At 50.0% G+C, this 23648-nt stretch overlaps 9 protein-coding genes across 9 annotated transcripts; 4 read left to right on the top strand and 5 right to left on the bottom strand.

Annotated features, from left to right (window-relative positions):
- Window positions 1-344: 344 nt before the first annotated feature.
- On the bottom strand, window positions 345-1518 carry BDV37DRAFT_252317 (uncharacterized protein). The gene has a single exon (XM_032082409.1). The coding sequence runs from the start codon at window positions 1428-1430 to the stop codon at window positions 1272-1274; it is 159 nt and encodes a 52-aa protein (XP_031939932.1). The 5' UTR covers window positions 1431-1518; the 3' UTR covers window positions 345-1271.
- Window positions 1519-2260: 742 nt separating this feature from the next.
- Window positions 2261-5824, top strand: facB (C6 transcription factor FacB/Cat8). Its single transcript, XM_032079072.1, has 5 exons — window positions 2261-3053; window positions 3116-3429; window positions 3490-3770; window positions 3820-4177; window positions 4238-5824. Exons 1-5 carry the CDS (start codon window positions 2573-2575, stop codon window positions 5393-5395), a joined length of 2592 nt encoding a protein of 863 aa, XP_031939931.1. The 5' UTR covers window positions 2261-2572; the 3' UTR covers window positions 5396-5824.
- Window positions 5825-7307: 1483 nt separating this feature from the next.
- tktA (transketolase tktA) lies at window positions 7308-10493 on the top strand. The gene is made up of 7 exons (XM_032082408.1): window positions 7308-7493; window positions 7570-7632; window positions 7927-8069; window positions 8132-8216; window positions 8284-8578; window positions 8647-10010; window positions 10076-10493. The coding sequence occupies exons 2-7, from the start codon at window positions 7579-7581 to the stop codon at window positions 10187-10189; spliced, it is 2055 nt and encodes a 684-aa protein (XP_031939930.1). The 5' UTR covers window positions 7308-7493; window positions 7570-7578; the 3' UTR covers window positions 10190-10493.
- BDV37DRAFT_252306 (spermidine synthase) lies at window positions 10471-12321 on the bottom strand. Its single transcript, XM_032082407.1, has 5 exons — window positions 12190-12321; window positions 11783-11963; window positions 11569-11716; window positions 11276-11513; window positions 10471-11021 (listed from the first exon to the last, which is right to left on the bottom strand). Exons 1-5 carry the CDS (start codon window positions 12218-12220, stop codon window positions 10741-10743), a joined length of 879 nt encoding a protein of 292 aa, XP_031939929.1. The 5' UTR covers window positions 12221-12321; the 3' UTR covers window positions 10471-10740.
- Window positions 12322-13411: 1090 nt separating this feature from the next.
- On the top strand, window positions 13412-14736 carry BDV37DRAFT_155949 (uncharacterized protein). The gene has a single exon (XM_032079069.1). It carries the CDS (start codon window positions 13612-13614, stop codon window positions 14473-14475), a length of 864 nt encoding a protein of 287 aa, XP_031939928.1. The 5' UTR covers window positions 13412-13611; the 3' UTR covers window positions 14476-14736.
- A 570-nt stretch (window positions 14737-15306) lies between these two features.
- On the bottom strand, window positions 15307-16046 carry BDV37DRAFT_284578 (ubiquinol--cytochrome-c reductase subunit 8; the record flags this gene model as incomplete). The annotated part of the gene is made up of 4 exons (XM_032087527.1): window positions 15307-15361; window positions 15439-15616; window positions 15815-15840; window positions 16015-16046. The coding sequence occupies 4 exons, from the start codon at window positions 16044-16046 to the stop codon at window positions 15307-15309; spliced, it is 291 nt and encodes a 96-aa protein (XP_031939927.1).
- Window positions 16047-16238: 192 nt separating this feature from the next.
- phb1 (prohibitin subunit PHB1) lies at window positions 16239-17499 on the top strand. The gene is made up of 2 exons (XM_032079070.1): window positions 16239-16615; window positions 16674-17499. Exons 1-2 carry the CDS (start codon window positions 16292-16294, stop codon window positions 17190-17192), a joined length of 843 nt encoding a protein of 280 aa, XP_031939926.1. The 5' UTR covers window positions 16239-16291; the 3' UTR covers window positions 17193-17499.
- Window positions 17398-19031, bottom strand: BDV37DRAFT_155988 (25S rRNA (uracil2843-N3)-methyltransferase). The gene has a single exon (XM_032079071.1). The coding sequence runs from the start codon at window positions 18930-18932 to the stop codon at window positions 17538-17540; it is 1395 nt and encodes a 464-aa protein (XP_031939925.1). The 5' UTR covers window positions 18933-19031; the 3' UTR covers window positions 17398-17537.
- Window positions 19032-20044: 1013 nt separating this feature from the next.
- BDV37DRAFT_272761 (putative cell wall proline rich protein) lies at window positions 20045-22684 on the bottom strand (the record flags this gene model as incomplete). The annotated part of the gene is made up of 2 exons (XM_032084935.1): window positions 20045-20618; window positions 20778-22684. 2 exons carry the CDS (start codon window positions 22682-22684, stop codon window positions 20045-20047), a joined length of 2481 nt encoding a protein of 826 aa, XP_031939924.1.
- Between the last annotated feature and the right edge of the window lie 964 nt (window positions 22685-23648).

Here is a 23648-nt window from a genome sequence, read left to right as displayed (position 1 = left end):
TTGAGACTAATAATGCTTTAGCGTCAAATAGTATATGCAGGGCTCTATACCCATTGTACGAAATCATTGTATCAGGTATGTACGATGGCTTGAATCTTTCGTTTACTGCGGCAGCGATAATAATAGTGCATCAGGAATTTGTTGAGAAACAATCCCTCAATTCATGACTATAATTGGCCACTCGGTCCTCTGGTGGCTCCGTCATCCCCAGACCCGTAATAGTTTGAGGTCCTTCAAATTAAATCGAGCAGATCTAAAAAAAAAAAAAAAAAAAAAAAAAAAAAAAAAAAAAAAAAAAAAAAAAAAAAAAAAAAAGAGAGAGAGAGCAGTCCCCTTTTGGAAGCCCTAGGCCCACACTGCAGTTTTCTCGGGAAACTTTCGGATTCTACTCCAAAAGGATTGATTCTCCAAACAGGCCCTTGACTGTCTGAAAATTGTGAACATAATGCCTAAAAAGCTCATTCGGTAAACCGGCCAACTGTGACATTTTATTTTAGGGACCTTTGCAACCAGTCATTCTCCACAGTTGTAGCCATTCATCTTCCCAGTGAATGCTAACCGTAGTTACCGTAGTGTGTACCTACGATATCGGGAAGCTAACTATGTACGAACGGAACAAAAACACGCATAAGATCCCGAACCAAGGCGATTCTTAAAAATTCCAATCAATCACAATGGCAGAGACTAAGCCAGTGCAAAGTTTCCTGGAAATCCCCGCGTTTTTCTCCAGTTATGAACGGATGGGGAAATGGCATGACACGGGTTGGTTACGAGGATCAACGCCCTTCGAGATCTGACTGGAGGGCTTGGTTTAAGAGTTAAACTAAACTGAGCCCTAGTGAGCTCGCATGGCTTTTTGAATTCAAAAGGTTCCCGGTATATTTTCGGCGGGTGGCTTGCGAGGTTGAACTCTGGTTCGGTGTTCTTGGACTCGTCAGTGAGACGTAAGGAAGACCGCGGATGCTTCAACCCCGAATAAAAACCGGCGGTTCCAAATCAATTCTACGGGTGTCCTCAACCGTGGTGAGGGATGCGGAGAAGCCCAGGCCATCGGTAACAAGTGAGCGGCTTGTTACCCGGTATTTTATCCTTCCTTTCTTTGTTTTTGGTTTTAAGTGATAATGCGACTAGGGTTTTCAGGGTGAGAACACCGCGCTTCGGGACTCTTGTTCTACGGCTCTGATTTTGATATCGGGTTCTCAGTGGTTGAGGGTAGGCCTGGGATTGTGGGGAGTTAACGTCAATGACTGAATCAAAGCTGGTTGATCGAACTAGGGATCTTCGTTGCTGACTTTGTTCGAAGGGGATGAAGCTTCTCTCTGGTTCGGAGCCATGGCGATCGGCGATGACGGGGAGATCATTAATACACTATGCAGCCCACTTGGGTACTCTCTGGTTTTAAAGGTAGGGTTTATTCGGCGAGAAAGCATACGGAGTACTATTGTCTCGGACTCTCAAACCGTGGTGGTAGGTTGCTAGATTTGATTAAGAGAATGATGGATGAATGTCTTATTTAGCCTCAAAGGATAAGAGTGTTGCATCTGACGGCCTAATATGAGTGGACGACGGCGTGAAGGATTTTTTGAGTCTAAATCTCAAGGATACGTTGCTTCTGGGCTTTTCCCCCTGTTAGCTGCTGCGATGGAATTATTCCCTGCTAGTCTCCTCCTGCGAACAAAAACCAATCACTGACTGTTCAACGACTCTCGCTGGCGATATACCTGTGGTTAGTCCTTCGCCAGTGCTAGGCACGGGATAATCCCTGAAATTTAATATCCCTAAGTTTCATGCTTCATATAAGTTAATTCTTCCCAATAAACAGACGCACACACACACATGAAGAACAATGACCAAATAAATGCGGAGGGGTTCGGGCTGGAAGTCAAATAATTTAGTATGAATTTCATTGAACTTTAACTCTGTTAACACGAACTTAGAGTGAGCGTAATGGTATTACAGATGCTCTCTGGTTGTCGAGTGTCAAGTGAGCAATTGAAAATCGTCAGCGGGAAGTGATGAGTGGTGGAAAGCCCAGACGGAGCTCCACTGGGCTACCCCACAGCCACACCCCTTTGAGCCTGCATCCGTCACCCGCACCTGCGTTGGTAATCCCGGGCCTGCCAATACACCTGCCGTACGGAGAACCACGGACGGACATCGAAAAAGTTCCTTGTGGTTGGCCTTTCCCAACACGCTTATGCTCTCTCCCTTCCCTTTCCCTTCCCCATTCTTATCATCGTCTCCTCGGCTGTGAACCGCCACCTTCCTTACATTTAACAATACCTCCTTATCAAGAGAACTCCGCTCCCCATATCTCGACCCTTTGTTCGTCTACTAGTACGGAGTACTACATACAACGTTACATACACTACGATCGGCTATCCTTTCCTACCAAATCAGTCGGCTACATACTTTCGACCCTGCCGCGCCCACTACTACTAGTACATATTATCACTTGAGTGTCTACATCTCGGCTCACCCAAGTGTTAAATTGAATCCTCGCCGTGTAAACCGCACCCGAGAGCCAAGGAGTAGTCCTTTCGGCGGCAGATGCTAAGAGCATCCAGCCAACATGCCTGGAATTCTTCCGATGAAAGTGATCAAGGTCGGCAACGGCGCCCAAAGTCGTATCGCCCAGGCCTGTGATCGATGCAGAAGCAAGAAGATTCGCTGTGATGGTATCCGTCCATGCTGTACGCAATGCGCCAATGTCGGTTTCGAATGTAAGACGAGCGACAAACTCAGTCGCCGCGCTTTCCCCCGTGGATACACCGAGTCGTTGGAGGAACGAGTACGAGCTTTGGAGGCGGAAGTGAGGGATCTGAAGAACTTGTTAGATGAAAAAGATGAGAAGATCGACGTACTATCTCGGATACATTCTTTCTCTCCCTCTTCACAACAAAGGGCGACTGCCTCTGTCCGGTCGCCGTCTGAGTCGGTCAAGTCAGGCGTGCCCGACACGAATGAAGGCGTCATTCAGGTCCAGGAACCGTTATCGTTAGGTGAATCATCCGATGTCGAATTCGGAATTGCAAATATTCGTGGTTATAGTGGTAAGTTCATTCTTTGGAAGTGGTAGGACTTGAAAGGGCGCAGGGCAGCTAATCCAAGTTAGGCGTCTTCACAACTAGACTCATGGATCAGGGCCGATTGCCACCGAATGTCTCGACTAAGGCTCTAACAACCTCACCTGCCCCAATTTCAGCCTCTCGTACGGACCAGGTCATCAAGACCGCGCCGCGACTTGTGTCTGATCAACTGATTAATATTTTCTTCCAAGAGTGGGCTCCTCTTTACCCGGTTGTTCACAGGCCCACTATCCTTAAAGCCTACGAGCAGTACCTGTCAAATACAGACACGCTGCAAGGTAGTAGACATGATATGGCGCAGTTGAACTTGATATTTGGCATTGCAGCTCTTACGTCAACTGTAAGTCAAGTTTGTTAGGGCGATACTCTACAGTTGTTCAAAGCTAATATGAATCGACAGACGAGAACCAACCAGGACCCAACATTCTTCGAGAATAATTGGTCTCCAGTCCTCGAATCGCTCTCAGGCGATGTATCTGTCTCAACCCTACAATGCTACGTTTTGGCTCAGATGTACTGCATGACCAAGGGTGACTATACCGGCCTTCTACGCTACCGTGGCTCTGCCGTCAGTCTTTGCCATCAGCTCAGACTCCACCAGAGTCAGAAACGCTTCTCTTCCAACGCTCTGATTGCTGAGACACGGAAAAAGGTGTTTTGGTGCCAATATGTGGTCGACCGGTACGTACTTTGCATGCTTAGGAAATTCTCTTCTCTGACATGGTTACAGCTTCGCTGCTGCTTTAACTGGATTGCCTGTTTTACTGCGCGAGGGAGATATCCGTACAGAATATCCGGAGGATATTGATGATGAGAATGTCACCGAAACAGGTTTCCTGCCTACCCTTCCTGGCGAGTCTACTCGCATCTCTAGCGCGATCGCGTTGTTTGCGGCATGCAGAATTTTGAACAAGGCTTTGGAAGATCTGTATCCCTCTGATGGAGGGTACGAAATTCCCATCTCCAAATTGCGTTTGGTTGCAGGACAACTAGACGGATGGGTGAAGACCTTACCTCCTCACCTCCGTTTAGAATTCTCGCAGGATAAGCCTAGCACGAATGTTACAAGTAGCCGGTCGCCACTTTTGGTAAGTTTTGATGCGTCGTTGTACTCAAATTACCGGACACTTGCTAACAATCTCGCCTAGTCTCTTGTTTACTATTTTATCCGTTCATTAATCCATCGCCCGGCTGTCTGCTTCGGCGAGGAACAGATCCGTTCTTCGTCTGCGCTCGCCGTCTCTGATTGCAGCAAGCGCATCATTCAAATTCTTCAACTCCTCGATGAGAGGCGCCTTTGCCTTTCGCTCAGCATCAACCGAAGCGAGTTGGTTTTCTCTTCCGGTCTCGGGCTTCTGTGGCAAAGTATCGGCCTCAAACGAGACAGCAAGCTTATCAAGGAAAGCCAGAAGCTGCTTACTGCGATCATTGATCAATTGGAATCGGAGTCCCCGGTTGCTGCCGCAGAATTCAGTACGCTGGCTAATGCGCTGGTCTCACTGGATGGTGGCAAGCGTGCAACATCCGATAAGCCCCGTGAAATGTCACCCCCTGAACAGAAGTCATCAAGATCTCCTAAAAAGCAACTGCAAGCCTTGAAGGCCCGCTTGGCTGCTAGCGCCGGCTTCGGCCAGCCCGCAAAGCCAGACTCGCCATCACGCAGGAATACCATCTCCGGCGCCAGCCCTCATATTGCCCAGCGTCAGATACGGTCTTCTAGTTGGGCCAGCCTTCCTACCCCTGAAAACCTGCGCTTGCCGGGAGACAAGATGTACTACCCGTCTCATCCTTTGGGATACGATCAAGGCCATATGCTTTCCAGCTCTGTACCCTCAGAGGCTGCCCACGGAGCTATCACGATGTCTGATTGGGAGTTCGTTCTCAGTGATATGGACCGAGGTTATTCTAACATTTTCACCGGAATCTATGGTGGCAAAGAATGTGGTGACGACTCTGGACCTTTCGCATCCCTGACGGCCGAATATGCGCCTAAGCCCGACTCAATGACAGCACCGCTGCCGGGATCCCACAGTGACCTCCAGGGGCTGTCCCCCGAAGCTTGGTCTTCTAGCAGCAATAGCGATGTGGCCCCCACTCGGGAGATGGCGGCCCAGAGCGTCCTGAGTTACTCGGATGAAAGCATGGGCAGTACGGAAGAGGCGGTACCCTACAACGACCTCCGGTTGTCCCCGGAAGAGCAAGCCAGTCTATTGGATCCCTTCCGGGGCGTTGTGATTCCGGCTACGGAGGACGAGGTCACTGAGTTTGGGCTGATGAACGGGTGGGATCGGCGGCTGGCCGTCTGATTTGCTTTCAACCATATACATCGTCGTTTTGGCTTATGGAGTTGCATATCGCTTGATTAGAGTTGTTTGGGTGGCGTACGCACAGATGTTTCCCCTTGATACCTGGAGATTTTTATGGAGTTATGGGATATCTATGTATGGTATGATAAGGCTTACCCACGAGATGTCGTTTGTAACGAGGCACTGGTGAGATGCTTTTTAATGTTTGATATATGGTTCGTCTTTGAATGATTCTGTTACGTACAGTGCGTCGCTTGCCATGTATCCGCCAGCCGGTTTTGTTTAGAGTGAATAATGAACGTGATGCGCATTGATATCGTGCCTTACGGTAAACCTTCCTGTTGGAGGCCGTCGCTAAGGATTGAATGCGGGGTTGTCCAAGATCTTTAAGTTGCTGTAGCCTGTCGCATATGGAAACGCGACGTGCCGTGCATACAGAAGTCGGGTACGACCGGAGTTCAGCATATGAAACATGGTGATCAAACCAAGACCGTAGACGGCGACTCTAGCCTATCCGAATCATGATATGGTCCAAGACGACGTTTCATGACCATTCGACCTTCTCAGCTAGGTACCTTTGACACTTCCTTCCGCCGAGGTACATTACATACTTACCTACTTTGTACTTCGGGATATACTACTAACCGCGAGGTACATACCATACCTGGTGGCATTGACTTAAGTGTGCAGGTATGCCGTCGGGTTGGCCTGATTGGGAAAGCCGTTGCTGATTTGGTGGTGAGAACCTGGGGAAGAGATCATCTCGATGTGTAACTCGAACCAAGGATGTGTTTTCTAGCTGCTGATGAGATCCATGTCTACCCGCATATGACGTCCAATGGCTTGCGCGAAGTGTATCTTTTGATGTAAAGTACAGACACATACGGGGTGCAGCAGCAGGGTCTGTACCTAAGTACTCCTAGTGAGGACCTTGATGGAAACTACCAATGTGCCTGGATTTTTTTTATTATTATTAAAAATGTTTGCAAAGGTCCCCCACGGTTTAATTGACCTCCAAAATAAAACGGAAAAATACTATATTCAGCAAGGTAAAAGAAAATTCTGGACGGTCGCATGGGGGTGCCATCGGAGTAAAGTCCTCCGGGACCCAGCTTTCGGTGTGTGTTGTTCGGACGACGGCCAGGACTACGCTGGTCCGGCTGATTATTTGTCTATGGGGGTGGGAGTTACTTTGGGTAATGTCTATCGCCGTCTAGATTCTTTATAATTCTTATAGTAAGCATTACGGAGCAGATATATACTTTTGAATGTGGGAGATGCGCGAGAGGGGCCAACGCATCCGTTGATCTGTCAATGGTTGATAATCGGGTACTTTATGCATGAGTTTCTGGAGGGGTTTGGAGGGGTAGATGGCCTTTTTTTTTTGCGGAGTAGTAGTACTTCGAATATCAGATCCGGTATCTTTCTCTATGGCCGGGCCTTTTTCTGAGGATTAAGCGTTGTAGATATATCTATTAATAATGACGGCCTTTGAAATGGATGAATTTAGGGTTCTCTTGGGTCAGGAGGCCCTTCGTTTCCAGCTCTTCCGTCATTCAAGTAGTTATTGTTGATTGCCGAATTCGGGGGGCGGAGGGGCACGGGTTGATTCCTGAGGCAGCCACAGCTTGGGATGCGACGAAAGTTTGATTGAATCCGGTGGACTGACAGCATTTGATAGTAGGAGGTTGGGCAAAGCATGCGCGGTCAGAGTGAGTCCTCAATGGCTATGAGATGAGGTAGAACAGGGGATTATTGCCGTATTTAGTTTTATTCTATATTATTTTGATTTTATTTGATTTTTATTTTCGTTCTCAACAGAGATGGAATCAGGAGTGCAGCAACCGGTGAGCATCGCCAGCCCCACCGGAAGACATCATTCCTCCCCCACTTGCCAATCAGTGCGAGTCCTGGACCCCTCCATCATTATTCATTGCCATCTCAGCACGTCCACGGTCCTTTACTCCCTCTCCTCCTCCTCTTCTTCTTTTCTTCTCTCTTTCTCTTTCTCTCTTCTCCTCTCATCTCCTCTCTCATTCTTCATTCCTCTTCATCTCTTCTTCCCTTGACTCTTAATTTACGAGGAAGAACAGGAATAGTAGGTCCCCCTCATCCTCCTTCTCAACCGTTGAGGTGCGAAAGCTAGCTGTCTAACTAACCTTCACCCGCATTAGACTGCAATCATGGGTTACACTGATTTGGATCAATTGGCTATCAACACGATCCGTGTTCTCGCGGTATGCTCTCTTCTCCCATCTCCTTATATGCCCGTCCCCGGTCCTCCAGTATTCCATGCGGAACGGGAGTATTGCAAAGCTCTGGCTATACCAGTGTCAGCCGTATGCTGGATCCGGATGTCCATGGGATGTCTCGCGGTTCATCACCGCCAATGGCAATTACTGCCCCAGAGCCTCAATTCCCTCCTGGTCGTCTTCCACAGCGAAAGCTTGTGCATTGAGACATGAGAACTGCTGCAGAAGCCATTCCTTGTTATTGATCGGTTGACATCATACTAATATCATGATCGGTAGGTCGATGCCACCTCCAAGGCCAACTCCGGTCACCCCGGTGCCCCTATGGGCATGGCCCCCGTTTCTCACGTCCTCTTCAACAAGTTCATGAACTTCAACCCCCAGAACCCCGACTGGGTCAACCGTGATCGTTTCGTTCTCTCGTAAGTTCCTGGTGTTGTTACTCCCGTAAGCTTAAGATTCCTTGCTGATAACTCCATTTCAGTAACGGCCACGGTTGCATGCTCCAATATGCTCTTCTCCACCTCTTCGGCTACCAGCTCTCCCTGGATGACCTGAAGAACTTCAGAGTATGTCTCCCAACTGAAATCCAGAGTTTAAGGGAACTAGACGGTCTAACTGGAACCCTCCCCGTAGCAACTCGACAGCATCACCCCCGGTCACCCCGAGGCTCACGACACCCCCGGTGTTGAGGTCACCACCGGTCCCCTTGGTCAGGGTTTCTCTAACGCTGTTGGTCTGGCTATTGCCCAGGCTCACACTGCCGCTATCTACAACAAGCCCGGCTACGATCTCATCAACAACTACACATACACCTTCTTCGGTGATGGCTGTGCTATGGAGGGTGTTGCCAGCGAGGCTGCCTCTTTGGCTGGTCACCTGAAGCTTGGTAACCTCATTGCCATCTACGATGACAACCATATCTCCATCGGTAAGCGATCAAGTCTCTCTATTTTCTTTGTGGCAGTTTTGCTAAACGTGTATCCTCACAATGAACAGACGGTGACACCAAGTGTGCTTTCACTGAGGATGTCATGAAGCGTTTCGAGTCCTACGGCTGGCACCACGTCTGGGTCAAGGACGGTGATAACGACCTTGACGCCATTGAGAAGGCCATCCAGGAGTGCCGTGAGGTTAAGGACAAGCCCTCCGTCATCCGTCTTACCACCACCATCGGTTTCGGCTCCAAGCTGCAGGGTACCGGTGGTGTTCACGGTAACCCCCTCAAGGCTGATGATGCCGAGAGTGTTAAGACCAAGTTCGGCTTCGACCCCAAGCAGAGCTTCGTCGTCCCCCAGCAAGTCTACGACCTTTACCACAAGACTGCTTCTCAGGGTGCTGCTAAGGAGCAGGAGTGGAACCAGCTCTTCCAGAAGTACGCCGCTGAGTACAAGGATGAGCACGCTGACCTCACTCGTCGTCTTGCTGGCAAGCTTCCTGAGGGTTGGGAGAAGAGCCTGCCCACCTACAAGCCTACCGACCCCGCTGTCGCCTCCCGTAAGCTGTCCGAGGCCGTCCTGGAGAAGGTCCACAGTGTCATTCCCGAGCTGCTTTCCGGCTCTGCTGATCTGACTGGTTCCAACAACACCCGCTGGAAGAATGCCGTCGACTTCCAGCCCCCTGAGTACAACATTGGTGACTGGTCCGGCCGTTACCTCCGCTACGGTGTCCGTGAGCACGCCATGGCTGCTGTCATGAACGGTCTTGCCGCCTACGGTACCGTCATCCCCGCTGCCGGTACTTTCCTGAACTTCGTCTCCTACGCTGCCGGTGCCGTCCGTCTGTCCGCTCTCTCCCGCGTTCGCGTCATCCACGTCGCTACCCACGACTCCATCGGTCTGGGTGAGGACGGTCCCACTCACCAGCCTATTGAGACCCTGGCCCACTTCCGTGCTCTCCCCAACTGCATGGTCTGGCGTCCCGCTGATGGCAACGAGACCAGCGCTGCCTACTATTCTGCCCTCACTTCCAAGCACACCCCTAGCATTCTGGCCCTTACCCGTCAGAACCTGCCCCAGCTTGAGAACTCCAGCATTGAGGCTGCTCTGAAGGGTGCCTACGTCGCCATCGAGGCCCCCAACGCTGCCGTCACCATCATCTCCACTGGTTCCGAGGTCAGCATCGCTATCGAGGCTGCCGCTTACCTCAAGGAGAAGCACAACGTTGTTGCCCGTGTTGTCTCCGTGCCTTGCTTCGAGGTCTTCGATGCCCAGGACAAGGAGTACAAGCTCAAGGTTCTCCCCGACGGTATCCCCGTCCTCTCCGTCGAGGCTGCCTCCACCATGGGTTGGGAGCGCTACGCTCACGAGCAGTTTGGTCTCAACCGCTTCGGTGCCTCCGGCCCTTACAAGCAGGTCTACGAGGTACGTTCCCTATTCCGATTTCTATCATATCTTGTTGACGTGATGCTAACTTTGCTGTCCTACAGAAATTCGAGTTCACCCCTGCCGGTATCAGCAAGCGCGCCCTCGCTACCATCGACTTCTACAAGGGCCACCCCGTGCGCTCTCCTATCAACCGTGCTTTCCAGCAGATTCTGTAGATGTCCTTTGTTAGCGTGATGATGCCTTTTACGTTTTGTTTTAATGAATCCATGGGACGATGTTGATTTCTGGGAGCAAAATACCCAGGGAGAAGTCCTATGTTTGATGATTTCGTTTGAAAATTCCCTTTTGGTAGATTTAGAGGGATGAGGTCAAAAATGAAGAATACCATGTTTATGTTCAAGTTCACTTATTCCTATGCGTATTATGTATGTAGTGGCTCAATTAAAAGCAGACTTGAATGATGATTACTGTTACCTCTACATAGAAGATCTGAAGGGCAGCACACTACTTCATACAAAAATACTTTTTATCCTTTATTGCTGTATGCCACGGACAATGCTGCCCGTCTCTGTAGAACACGAGGAAGACATCATCACAAAGGAGGGAAAATGTAATAAAGACAAAGAAGAACAAAGAGAAAAAACCCTTGTTGTATTCATCATCATCAAATCATCATCGATTATCCGCCACCATGGCGCCTCTAGATGGAAAACAGCGTCCGCCCCAAACAGATTTCATTCAAAGGGTGCAAAGGACCAATATCAATCTAGTTGTTCAGAGCCTTACGGGCAAAGTTGGGCAGAACGAAGCTAGCCCGGTGGATATCCTGGTTGTAATAGCGGCAGAGACGCTCCTCCTCCTCGGCAGACCACTTGCGGACGGGCTCGCGAACGTTGCGGGTAGCGTCCTTGCAGCAGACCATGAAGCCAATCTGGCCGGAGGGGTAGGTGGGGATGGTGGTGTAGGCGTATTCGGCGACGGGGAAGACCTCCTTGCAGGCCTTCTTGAGGTCGGTGATCAGAGAAAGGTGCAGCCATTGGTTCTCGGCTGCAAGTGTGAAAATGCTAACCCAAACCGATTCCCGGAGGATTCGGGTGGTTTGGGGCGTAATCTGGTTAGCTTCATGCTCGTCTGGTTCATTTATGGGTGATCAACGTTGAGGGGTGGGAAGGGGACAGGTAGTACAAAGGAATAGGGAGACAACAGATAGGGGAGGGAAAGGGGGGAAGAAATGAAGAAATGAAAACGGAAGATTTCGGGTAGCCACAGGCAGACAGAGAGAAGGAAAGGCGACGAACAACCTTGTGTGGTGATGACACCTCCCTCACGGAGCGCATCGCGCAGGAGCTCAAAGTAGGGCTTCTGGAAGAGGCTCTCGGCAGGACCCTCAGGGTCGGAGCTGTCAGTGATGATGACGTCGAACTCGTTCTTGTGGTTCTTGAGGAACTCGAAGCCATCACCGACGTGGGTCTTGACGTTAGGGTGCTGGAAGCCGATGCTCATGCCGGGGAGGTACTTCTTAGAGAGACGGATGACGGCCTAGAACAACAAAGTAAGTTCAAGTTTACCCAGAAATGAACCCAGGGCTGTATACCTCATCGATATCGCACAGAATGGCCTCCTCGACGGTCTCGTGCTTGACGACCTCACGGAGGACACCGCCATCTCCACCACCGATGACCAGGACCTTCTTGGGGTTGGGGTGAGAGTTCATGGCGAGGTGGGTGATCATCTCCTGGTAGCTGCATTTAATTAGTCGATGTGCCTCTCAACCCGTGGGTGTAAAGTTTTGAACGAAGGCGACGTACGAGAACTCATCGCGCTCAGTGCACTGGATGACATTGTCCAGGACGAGGACAGTGCCGTAGTCACTGCTCTCGAAGATGAGGACATCCTGGTACTTGGACTTCTCGTGGTGCAGGATCTGGTTGACCTTGAGGTTCATGGCCTGACCAGGCCACATGCTGGACTGCTCGGAGAACCAGCCATCTGGGCAGGAAAAATGATGTTAGCGAATGCATACCAAGCATTAAAAGGGATGAGCATCGCTATGCGACGCAATTGAAGTCTTCATTCGATCCAATCCGAGATTTGGTCACCGTCGAGCGGGATGTTGAAGCCATTGACAGGTGTAGCTTGGTGATGAGGCGGGGTATCTCTGGATTGATGGAGGGGCACATTTGGTGACGACGGTGATCATGAAGAAAATACGTACCCTTGATAGTGGGGTGAGTTATCTCGGACATGGTGATGGAGTGGGAGAAGTGCGAACGAAAAAGGGTATGAGAAGCACGAGAAGGTAAACGTCGAGAGAGGGAAGAAGAGAAGGAGGAGAAGAGGAGAGAAGAAAGAGAAAGTGAAGAAGATGCGCGCGCCAAGTGGGGGTTCATCGATATGTGTATTTGGGGTATTGAACGTCGTGTATTGGGGTTACATCCGTATTTTTGAGAAATTTTCTCCTCTTCCTTCCGGTTTGGGGGTGGGGATTTGGGCTCTGTTAACGGAGGGCTCGCAAACCCATACAAGTCGTTTCGTTGAGAATACTTCCGTGCAAGTCAGGGCAATTGATGGGTCAATTGAGCCACTCTCGCCCTTCCCCAAAGACTCAATTGAGCATAGTCATTGGTCCATTTGTAGAAATGAAGTAAGAACAAACTGTTAGCGGGCCCATCCTATCTTACCCTAAAAGGGAAAATTATCGCCGACGGGCATCAGACAACTACTTGTACATTGATAAGACAAGCATACAAGTAACAAGAACAGATGTACGGTAAAAGGAGGGCGAAGTCAGAATATCGCCCAACTTCTTAAAGCAAAAGTGTGGGTAAATTAACTACAAGGCTAGTACAGAAGCACAGTCCCAGCGATTCAACTCGAGCGACTCTTGACAGTAATATCAGTCTAGCATACACCTTGGGGAACCACTTCCAGCCCTAACAGTTAGCCTTACAGCTTCTAAACAAAGATGTTTGGTTCCTGCATACCAACCCTGGGAATCTATGCAGACCCTGGGGTATATCTGTGTGTCTATCCACTGATATGGCCTTGTTTGTCGAAGTTATCAAAGTATACAACCCATGGCATACAAGGAGTCGCTTCTCTTATGCCTTAATATACCTATTACTTTCTACAATGACTGACCTTTACATTACATTCCATGCCTGGTATCATCATGCACAAAAGCCACCAAACATGACAAATTATCTCTATCCCCTCTATGTGCGTGTATTTAGTTGACAGTCTGTGTGAGTGTAGTCAATCCATTCACTGTCAGCGTAACCCCAGAAACTGATCCAACTACAGGTCAGTCAACACCCAGAGCCTTATCCCCACAAAACAAACACCCGCCCATACTTCCAATGCACACGCACTCACACCCATGCTCACCAAAGAGCACACCTCTTTTCTTACAAAAGCCACGCACATAGTTACAAAATGAGTAACTTGTCAACAGACTCACCAACCATCCAGGCAGATCAGCATGCAACTGAAGTCCTTCGACTATTCCGCGCCAAATATGACGCTTTCTACAAGGAAGGCGCGCAAAGTGCAGCCCGTCAGTTAGCCTCTGAAACGGGTGTGTGTATGTCCCAAAGAGAAGGGTCAAGATGCCCACTAACAGAAAGAATTCAAAGACATGACCCACTTCAGCCAGACGGCAGTTGAGTTCCTAGCCACCTTGATATCGTTGCCAGAATCCATCAAGTTTAATGTCAGAGAAGGCCTCGTGAGATGGATGTCAGACATTGTAGAGGGAAGACGCAAATCCACCACAGTGGTGCCGTTCCTCGAGATCCTGCTGGCCCCAGAAAAGGGCAGAAACAACGGGGTCGACAGTTTTGACATCTGGAAGGCAGTGAACAGGCACTTTGGGAACAACAATACGAAGCTCATCTTTCCGTTCCTGGGCCTTCCCTCAGAGCTCCGTCTGATCATCTACGACCACTACTTCGAGCTCGAAACCGCCAGCGCCAGCAAAAAGCTGATCGATCATGTAGTTCCCCGTGGCGAGAACCGGCTCTCTCTGATGGCTACCAACCATCAGATCTATACTGAAGCTCGCAAGGTTCTCTATACGAACTTCGCCTTCGGGCTGAAAAGCGTGCCTCATCTGCGGCAATTCTTTAACAATCTCAGAGGGGACAGCTACCAGATTATCCGCAAGTTGCAGGTTGAAGATGTGTCTGCTGAGCATGTGAATGCGCTTGCACAGATACTATCAGGCCATGGATTGCTGGGCGTTCGGTCTCTTAAGTTGGTAGCAACTCCAAACTATATGGGCCCAGCGTCTCTCAGGGCCCAAGTCGGAAGAACGAGAAAGATCCCTACGTACCCGGTGTTTAAGAAGAAGTTGCGCATAGCTGTGGACAAGTTGTTCTATCGCAGTGGTTTTTCAATTCCTAAGCCGCCCACACTTATCTTGATTGATTTCCGTAAGGATTCAAGCTGGGATATCGCATTCCCTAAATATTGGGCAGTCGTCGTTACTTGGAAGGAATAGTCTAGCGCTGGAGTGAGATACTGAGAGTCAGTAGGTCTGTCGTTGTTTCTGTTGGCATAGCAGCAATAGGTGTTTTAGGACAGGCCATTTGGATTGGCAAGAGTCATAGTGTACCTTTTGACAGTAGCTACATCTCAGTTCTGCCTAAAAGTCACATAGAGTCCAACAGCATGCTTGTTTTTCTTTATTTCGTTCGACTTGTGGAGCTGTTCATATGAAGAGATTGACAGACACTCAATGTAAAGGGGTGCTAGTAGGGAATCTCTAGCACATCATATAAGAAACATCGATATTCCTGTGTTTGAGAGAGATTCCCCGAAGCAGCCTCTGTCTTGATCATCTATGACAATGTGTTTTGTAGTAAATGAACTTTATGGTAGATGTTCAATTAGTGAGGTCGACCGCCTTCCTATATCGGTCTAACCAAAGCGACTCTGTTTGAAGTCTGGGTGAATTGGCCAATCATGGCCAGTGGATCCTATGCCAAATTCAAGTCATTTGATTGGAGCTTCTCCCAAATCCAATGCCAACAACCTGCCCACATATAAACATCGTAGTATCTACCTGCCAGGCGGTAAAGTACTCGTCTCGAATTTCTCGTTACTCGCGTAAGCATAAATATAGCATTCTTGCCAGATCTGAGGCACGAGGAGCAGATCCACACCGGATTACAGTCGCAAAAGTCATACGCATCGTAGCGTAATAAAACCCAAGAGGCCAAGGTCTGACAATAGAACACACAGCGCATTCGATTGCTTCTAGTTACTGTACATTGCAATCCCACTCCTTTATCCTCCAGTTTGAAATCATAGCACCAAGTTATATAACCATTTACTCGTCACCACCCTCAGCAAGGCGGCCGGGCTTGGAGTTGAGGTAGTGGTTCCTAAACATCCAAAGTTAGTCACTAGTTCGCCTGTAACCAATAGCCAACTGTGGATTGACTGAAATATCAGCACGTACTTCTCAACAGCCCAGTCCATGGCGGCGTAGGCGATGATGAAAGGAGGGGCGACGTAGAGAATCTGGTGTCTGAATCTCCGGAAGGTGTTGAAGAAAGCAGCGTGGGCGGTACCAGCCAAGGGGCGCTGACGGTTGGGAGACAGAGAGTAGGAGGCGATGCGCTGGGGGGTAGGGCAACCTAAAAAGGATATGGGTATCAGTATTGACGTCGGATGGAAATGACATCTCGCGTCTCTCTGTTGGCAAGTTCGCAACCAATGGAATTCATATTTTGAATTTCCCAAGCTTTAGTCCTGGAAGGCGGCCTATTGATCGTGCTCGTGTTCTTCGAGATAGCGCGAGATTTCTCACTGCATGGGAGGGCCGTGGGACCTACCGAAACCACCCCAGTTACCCATGAAACTGTTCGGATCATATTGTTAGCCATTTCTGTCTTCATTATACCCCTCATAGCATCAGATACAGAGCCGTCCTGGCGTGAATTGCAAAGCACAGGCCGGTCTAGTTGAAACGCACCCGGCCGGAAGACCCAGGGAGCAAAAGCCCACCACGACACCAAATGCAGGGGCTACTTACACTCCGTTCTTAGGATCCACGTGGCCACCCATTTTGAAAGAATGCGTCTGGCAATTGAACGACTGGAAATGCGGAGAAGGTGGAACGGACGAGACTAAGGGCAAAGAGAAAGACGAGGTTCGAGTTCGGGCCAAAACGGCGAAGTTGGGAAGATGAGGTTTCCGTCCGGCACTAGTCCGCATCGGGACAGCATGCGAAAAGCCCGACATCATCAAGTCAATCCAACCCTTTGAAGCTCCTCATCGACCTATCATTATTGAACAGTCCCCCTTTCACCATGGCGGCAAACGGTCTCTACAACATCTACCGTCTGGCTCTCCCCGTCGCCACGGGTGCCCTGATCTTCAACAACTCTATTTACGACGTTCGTGGTGGTTCCCGCGCTGTCATCTTCGACCGGTTGTCTGGTGTGCAGGAGAAGGTCGTCAACGAAGGCACCCATTTCCTTATCCCCTGGTTGCAGAAGGCGATCGTCTACGATGTTCGGACTAAGCCCCGTAACATCTCCACTACCACTGGAAGTAAGGACTTGCAGATGGTCAGCTTGACACTGCGTGTTCTCCACCGTCCTGAGGTCCCGAAGCTGCCGGCCATCTACCAGGTAAGATCCATGCCCAGGAGATCGATATGATTGTTGGCCGGTATTAATGGCCCCTTAGTCGTACGGTACCGATTACGATGAGCGTGTTCTCCCCTCTATCGGTAACGAAGTCCTCAAAGCCATCGTCGCCCAGTTCGACGCCGCCGAGCTCATCACCCAACGTGAAGCTGTCTCGAACCGCATCCGCACAGATCTCATGAAGCGTGCAGCACAGTTCAACATTGCATTGGAGGACGTCTCGATTACACACATGACCTTCGGAAAGGAATTCACCCGCGCTGTAGAGCAGAAGCAGATCGCCCAGCAGGACGCCGAACGGGCCCGTTTCATCGTCGAGAGAGCCGAGCAGGAACGTCAGGCCAACGTTATCCGTGCGGAGGGTGAAGCCGAGAGTGCCGATATCATCAGCAAAGCTGTCGCCAAGGCCGGTAGCGGTCTTATCGAGATCCGTCGTATTGATGCCAGCAAGGAAATTGCGCAGACACTATCGACCAACCCGAATGTCACATATCTCCCTGGTAATGATGGCAAGGAAGGTGGTAAGAACACCAGCCTTCTTCTGGGGCTGAGGAGCTAAACGCGATGTCCGGGTGTCGTTAATTTTCCGATCTACTTTTCCTTCCACTCTCGCCTGAATTGATGTTGTATTTTTTTGAACCTTCCAACTGGACGGATCTATCTGGGCGTGCATGATCTCCCCTGGCGAATGATGTTGTATGGCTGGCTTCACTTTTCCTTTTACTCTTTACCCCTTTCGACCAACTTGTAGCAATAGCATATCCATTCCTCTCTACATATAATCCAAGTTCCTCGGATGAGACAGCTTGCATTAAATAACGGTAATGGTATCATTCTGTGAATCAAGCAATCCTAATCTCACAATAACGTCCTTTATGGCTTATTCCCGCGAAACTTCCCTCCCCTAATTAGCCAACCTCCGATAAATATGCACCTGATACCGCATATCCTCCAACCCAGCCCCTTCACCCACATCATATCCCAGCCTACCCACATCTCTCCTCCACCACCGCGAATCTTGCGAATAGATCTGCTCCCACTTCCCCTCCGCAACAGAAAGAAGTGTATGGTCCAAGAGGAACTTCATAGGATACTTCCGTTCCTGTACCGTAGCAGACTCCGCGCCGTCCTGCGCTTTACCCTTGCCGAGTTTCAACGTGGAATAGCTTCCCGGACTATCCACCACAAGAAGCAGAGTCCCCGGTTGTACGAGGTCTGTCGTGCGGAGCAAGAAAGCAGTTGCTTTCGCCATAGAAGTAGAGAAGAGCTCATTCAACGTGAACATGAGCGTCACCATGACGGTAGTATTGCCCTTATCCGAAGGGCCAAGATGGAGAAGATCCTTAAGCTGCTCTTCCGAGATAGAAAGCACATCCGAGCGTCTGAACCTAACCGCGAAGCCATCGGCATCCTCGCTCTCTTTCTCACCCTCACCACCCTTCCCTAGATTCAACAAAGGCGCCGGATGGGATCTCGACCCCATCACAGCCGGGGACCGAATAGTATACGACAGTCGATCCACAACGCTCGACCAGTCCGCAATATCAACAGCCGTCACCGAGAGAGCAGGATGGCTTATCGATTTCGGCACAGAGCCCTGGCCAGCAGCAGCAGCAGCAGCAGCACGATCACCCCCATCCAAAGAAACGCCGGCAACACCAGCAGAGAGCGCCTCCCCCTTCTCAACCTCATCCACCAAGTCCCTCCAAGCAGCCGCCAGAGCAACGATCTCGGCGCCGGCGCCGCCCCCAATACAAACAACATGATTCGAACCAGTAGAAGACACCAACCCACCATCCTGCTGCATCAGAACCTTCAACAAGGACCTAAAAACCCCCGCATAGCCCAACGCCCGAGACGCGCTCCACCGCAGCGCATAAGCCCTCAGCAGATCCTCATTCGCATCGGTAAACGCGGAGTCAAAGTCCCGATTGTAAAGATGCGACTTGATAGTCTGGATCAGGGTCTTGATATCCAACTGCCGAGACACTGGGGTACTGGTAGCATCTGTAGTAGTAGTAGGAGTAGCATCATCGCTGCTACTCTCATTTTTCGCTACATTCGCATTCCCACCGTACACGTCATTCAGCAGAGCCGACCTGAACACATTCAACAGTAACTGCTGTAGCGTCACCGGAATGGTCGCCGAGAGATCGATCTGGTTGGTCTCCTCGGACTCCGTCTGCGGTTTGGCCTGTCGTCGAGGGGCCTGCGCCGGCTTCTTTTTCTCCTTCTTGGTGTCGCGGGTGTGTTGCCCTTGGGAGGACTTTTTGGGCATGGTTGAGCGTGGTGGTCCCATTGTTTGTGTTCTTATGTTTTATTTTCTTCTTTTTATTTATTTGAAGGACTTGGTATCGTTGATGGCGTTTGCTGAAGAATTGTATTTTTTTTGGGTTCGGCTGTGGGGCACCGATAAAGATTTATATAAATGGGGTGGAAGAGTTATGACAGACTCTTCGGGACAATGTATGAGAATTTGAGATAGTAAATTTTCTTTGTGATATTAGAGAGATTCGATCTAGATGGATTGTCTTGACTTGTTGACTGTAATTTGGTTCAGAGGTGCAGTCCAGTCATTCTCCTGTGCTGCATGCCTGAGATGTAAGGCAATAACGAATTTGCCCTCATTCTAGTCCCCACAAGTGATCAAGTTGCCTTGCTTCAATGGGGAGTTTCTCTTCATCGTCCCAGAATTTCCAAACGCTGGCATATCCACTGCAATGGCAGATTGGATCAAACCAGCAGAGTTCTTACATCTGAGGGCTCCTACAATGAACGTTACTTAATACTATGCAGTTAATGCTGAAAATAACAAGTAGTAGTATTGACAGAGAGTGTAGATTTGATACTCTATTCATAGCTTCCAGCTCGTAGACTCGGATGCCAATAATCAGAAAGCCTCACAGTATATTGACCGGCGCCTCCAACGGTAAGCCGTCAATTTAGAAAGATGGAAAGAAAAGATCCCATATTAACATGGCCAAGGGCATGAATACCACATGGGTCAAATAAAAGACTAACAGGCAAAGTGCACATCATATGACCGCCAAAATGAATCAGAATAGGCAAAGAAGAAAAAAGAACGGAAAAAAGGCTCTGAACGATAAACGAAAGGCAATCAGAGAAGAATATGTCCATAAATTGTAACCGGACATTAATGAAAGACGAGAAATGATGTAAAGAGAGCATTGAACTCTTACGCTTGTAAACACATATCAAAAGAGATTCGTCAGTAGCCCAACGCGACAAGTGGGCAGACTGGAGAAAATAGAGAAAAAGAAATAAGATGAAAAAGGGCGAAGCCAATAGAAAGAAAAAAAACGAAACGATCTTCCAAAGACCACGTCGAGGGAATCATGTCAGGATAACTATGTACAAGAAGCGGATTCCTTTGTAGGATCGAGGTTTTGGTCATGACAGCTGTTCTTCTGGGACTGCACCCTCATTCAATTTGTCCTTGTCCTTTGTCTTCCAAAAATGCATCAAGCGGCTGATCCGGTGGTTTTTCTTTTTCGCTTTCTCCGGTTCATCGCTCGGCGGCTTTTCCTCATAACTCAGCTTACTCCTTTCTGCGTGAGACCCCACAACCAACTTGGAAAGGCTGGCCAAACTTGATCGCTTCGAACTGTTGGCCTGGCTGCTGCGCCTGTTAACGGCCGCAGAAAATGACGCCGAGCGATCTGTAGACAGCCGGGGCCGAGGAAAGAAGGTCGCTGAGAATCGGTTCAGAGGATTCGTCGTTGTTGATGCACTGCTAGTCAACGAAGGCACATCTTCAACAGATGCATGAGGAAAGTCCATAGAAGGGTTGTAAGGACTCGAAAATTTACGGTCGGTGGTGGAGGAAGTCGTGATCGAGCGAGGGGCATCTGATGAAGAGCCAGTGAAGTCGGGAGATGGAAAGGAGGAGTTAGACAAAGAACTACCACCCTGAAGAGAGAAGGGAGGGATATTTGGGGTGAGTTCGATGGGTGAAGTTGAAGGCCTATTGTCGGCCGGTAGAAATCGTGGAGAAACATCGGGACTAGGAGGCACTCCTAGTCTGCGTTGCCAAAGCTCCTGTTTGATTATCTCCGCTGGTCCTGGGCTCTTCGGTCGAATGCTGAAAGGATTTTTGGCATTATGAAGCTGGCTAATGGCACACTGCTGTCCTACGAGACGGCTACTATCCTGATATGTAGAGACAGCGATAGGCTCTGATGGTTCAGGTAGCCCGTCCTTCTGAATGCCGAGACCCGACTGTTGCGTATTGACTTCGCTTGTGTGTTCTCGAGTAAGGGTGTCCGAGCTAACTTTGCCATCCTCTGATTGGAGGTCGACGCTTTCAGCACCGGAGGAAACAGCCTGTACCGGAACAGTGTCATCGCTGTGCCTGGGGGATTCACTTGTAGCTGCCAAAAAAGCATCTTCCTCTTCTTCGTAAAACACATCCGGGTTTTCGAGTGACGCGTTATTCGCGAGACGCGCCTGGTTGAGGAAGCTACGGTCAAAAGGCGGCATTTCCGGGGCACTTTCTGTACGTCGGTGATAGCGCATTTCTGGCCCGACAAATTCGCCTCGGCGTCCACCACTATACATCCGCTTTGTCGCTGCCGAGAAACCGCTCTCAGGGGCACCGCGGGATCGCCCATCAGGAGTATTAAAAGGCCCCAGAGCTGCATCCAGATCGATGATAGGGCTCAGAGCATCATTCTGTGTTGTTTGCTCGTAGAAACTCCGTGGCTTCCACGAATTTTCCAGGGTAACGTGAGGTTCAAGTTCAGATGTTGTCTCATTCGATTTTGGAACAGCGGGGTTGGTAGGGGTCCGAATAATGACGATATCCTCATCATCGTCAAAATTCACGTCCACTGCTGATCCGAGATCTGAATTGGTCCTCTTAATTGCTGGAGGTGTAATTTCGGACTGATTCGCCTCGCCTTTCGTCTCGTCCTTCTTCGACTGATGGCGCTTCCCCTTTCCCCGGGTAAGAATGGCCCCAGCCCAAGAACGTACTTTCTTCTGCCTTTTCTTAGTCTTCGACTTTTTCTTCGAGGCAGACGTAGACTCAAACGACCCACGGGCATCCTCAGTGGATGCATATGAATCACCATCGTCGGAAGAAGAGTGCCTTGAGGATTCTGCCCAGCGACTGTCATCGCCATGATGTCTCCTCAATGCGGCGTCAATGATCCCGGAAGATATACTTTTGTGAAAACGAGAGTGCCCTGTGGCAGAGAGAGGCCGCTTCATCCGAGATGCATCGTCGGTTCCACTGATCGTGTTGGGATCGAGCATCAGAGATGCGTCCGCTGTTCTCGGTCTCGGCTTTTGGGTTCGATCCACAGATGATGACGGCTCACTTGTAAATGGACCAGGCTTTTCACTATTTCTAGTTGTATCATCCGGTCGTACTGTGCTTCCAGAACCCTTCGAGATTTCGGAAATGGGCTGCTCTTCGGTGAGACGGTCGCTTGCTCTTTCGGGTTGGACAACGGGTAATGATTCATCACTAATCACAATCCGGGGAGAGGCAGGCGGGGTAAATCGACCTAAAGTAGTTGTTGCTGAATAGCATGTGGGTCTAAGAGCCTCGTCAGATGCACCAAGATCACGCTTTGCGCCTGTCGAGAACAGTGGCGCGCTTCCGACAGCGGGCTTCAGATCGAGCGTGTTCGATATAGCGGTTAGATCAACACTAGAGATCGCCGCCGAGCGCCGATGGGCATGGCGACGCTTTCCAGGACCACCCGCACTGAAACCCGGCCCAGGAACCGGGAGCTTAGTCGGCGTTGTATTTGAGTCAACCTCATTGCCCCGACTCGCCTCCACTGGCTCAGAGCTTACGAGTTGCTCCCCGCCGACGAACTCGCTACATCGACGACGGTGTCCACCTGCTCGATTCACAGGGAGGTTCGGCATCGAGGGTTGCGATGAATGTGCGGATCCCGGGTTAAAAGAAAAGGCGGGAAGGGGTGGAGGTCCGCTCGATGGGGCTGTCGAAGTCTGAGTTGTTGCATCTGGATCCCGCGCTGGGAATATAAACGGTGGGTTTGGAAGTGGTGTGGACATTGTGAGGTTGCGGCGGTTGTGTCTGCCGGAGAACCGATCCGTAGAGTCGAGATACTGGGAGAATGCCGACGTAGTCTGCGGCTGCAGAGGAAGAGAGATCGAAGCCATTGTCGACCCTGATAACGCCGAAAATCCAATTGCGAAATCCACCGCGAGCCAACGACTGTCCGGTTAACCCCGTAGTAAGTGATCCGGACGCACAGATACCTCCAGACCACTATGACTTCCCTATGACCAATGGAAAGCCCGATGTTGTCTGGAGGCCGTCAATTTCCCATTGGCACCATTGATTATGCTGCACCCAAGCCACGCAGCCTTGTATCACCAAGTATCGAAACTTTATAACGTCGAACAGAGATGGACCGGAAAAACGACGATGCGTATATCGACTACACCGAAGAGGTTGAACAATCGAGCGATTCCGAGATGAACTGATGTGGGTGGAAATGTGCTAAAGCCGAGAATAAAGGTCTGTTTGTTACGCCGGCTACGAAGGAGAATACTGTAAGGAGCGGACGGCCCCGGAAAGGCCACGGAGTCTGGGGACGGAGCGTCGGAAGCAGAGGGAAACGAGTGAACGAGCGTGGAAAGAAGTAAAATAATAAAAATGAACAAAACAGTCCAGCGATAGCGAGAGAAAGAACGGTAGAGAAGGGTAAAGAGGAGGAAAGAGGAGGAGGGGAGGGGGGAACGAGGAGAAAGAGGATCAACCTGGAAAAAGGAAAATGAAGTTGAAGGAAGGAGAGAGAGGAGTGAATGGGATGCTGAGATTAGTAGTACCTAGTGTTAAAGGTAGAAAAGGTGCTGGGCGTGCAGTGGAGAGGAGGAGAGACGGATGGCCGCAGGGGATGATTGGTTGGGAGCGCGGAGGGGCCGAGTCCGTACCATTCAATTACGGGTTATATTACGGGCGATGCTTTTACTATTGGTGGTGCCCTCCCTTTAGCCGCTCCATCCGATCGCC

The sequence above is a fragment of the Aspergillus pseudonomiae genome (genome assembly GCF_009193645.1).
Source record: "Aspergillus pseudonomiae strain CBS 119388 unplaced genomic scaffold BDV37scaffold_49, whole genome shotgun sequence".
Lineage (NCBI taxonomy): Eukaryota > Fungi > Ascomycota > Eurotiomycetes > Eurotiales > Aspergillaceae > Aspergillus > Aspergillus pseudonomiae.
Note: the sequence above shows the minus strand (reverse complement) of the source record. Positions and strands in the feature narration are given on the sequence as shown.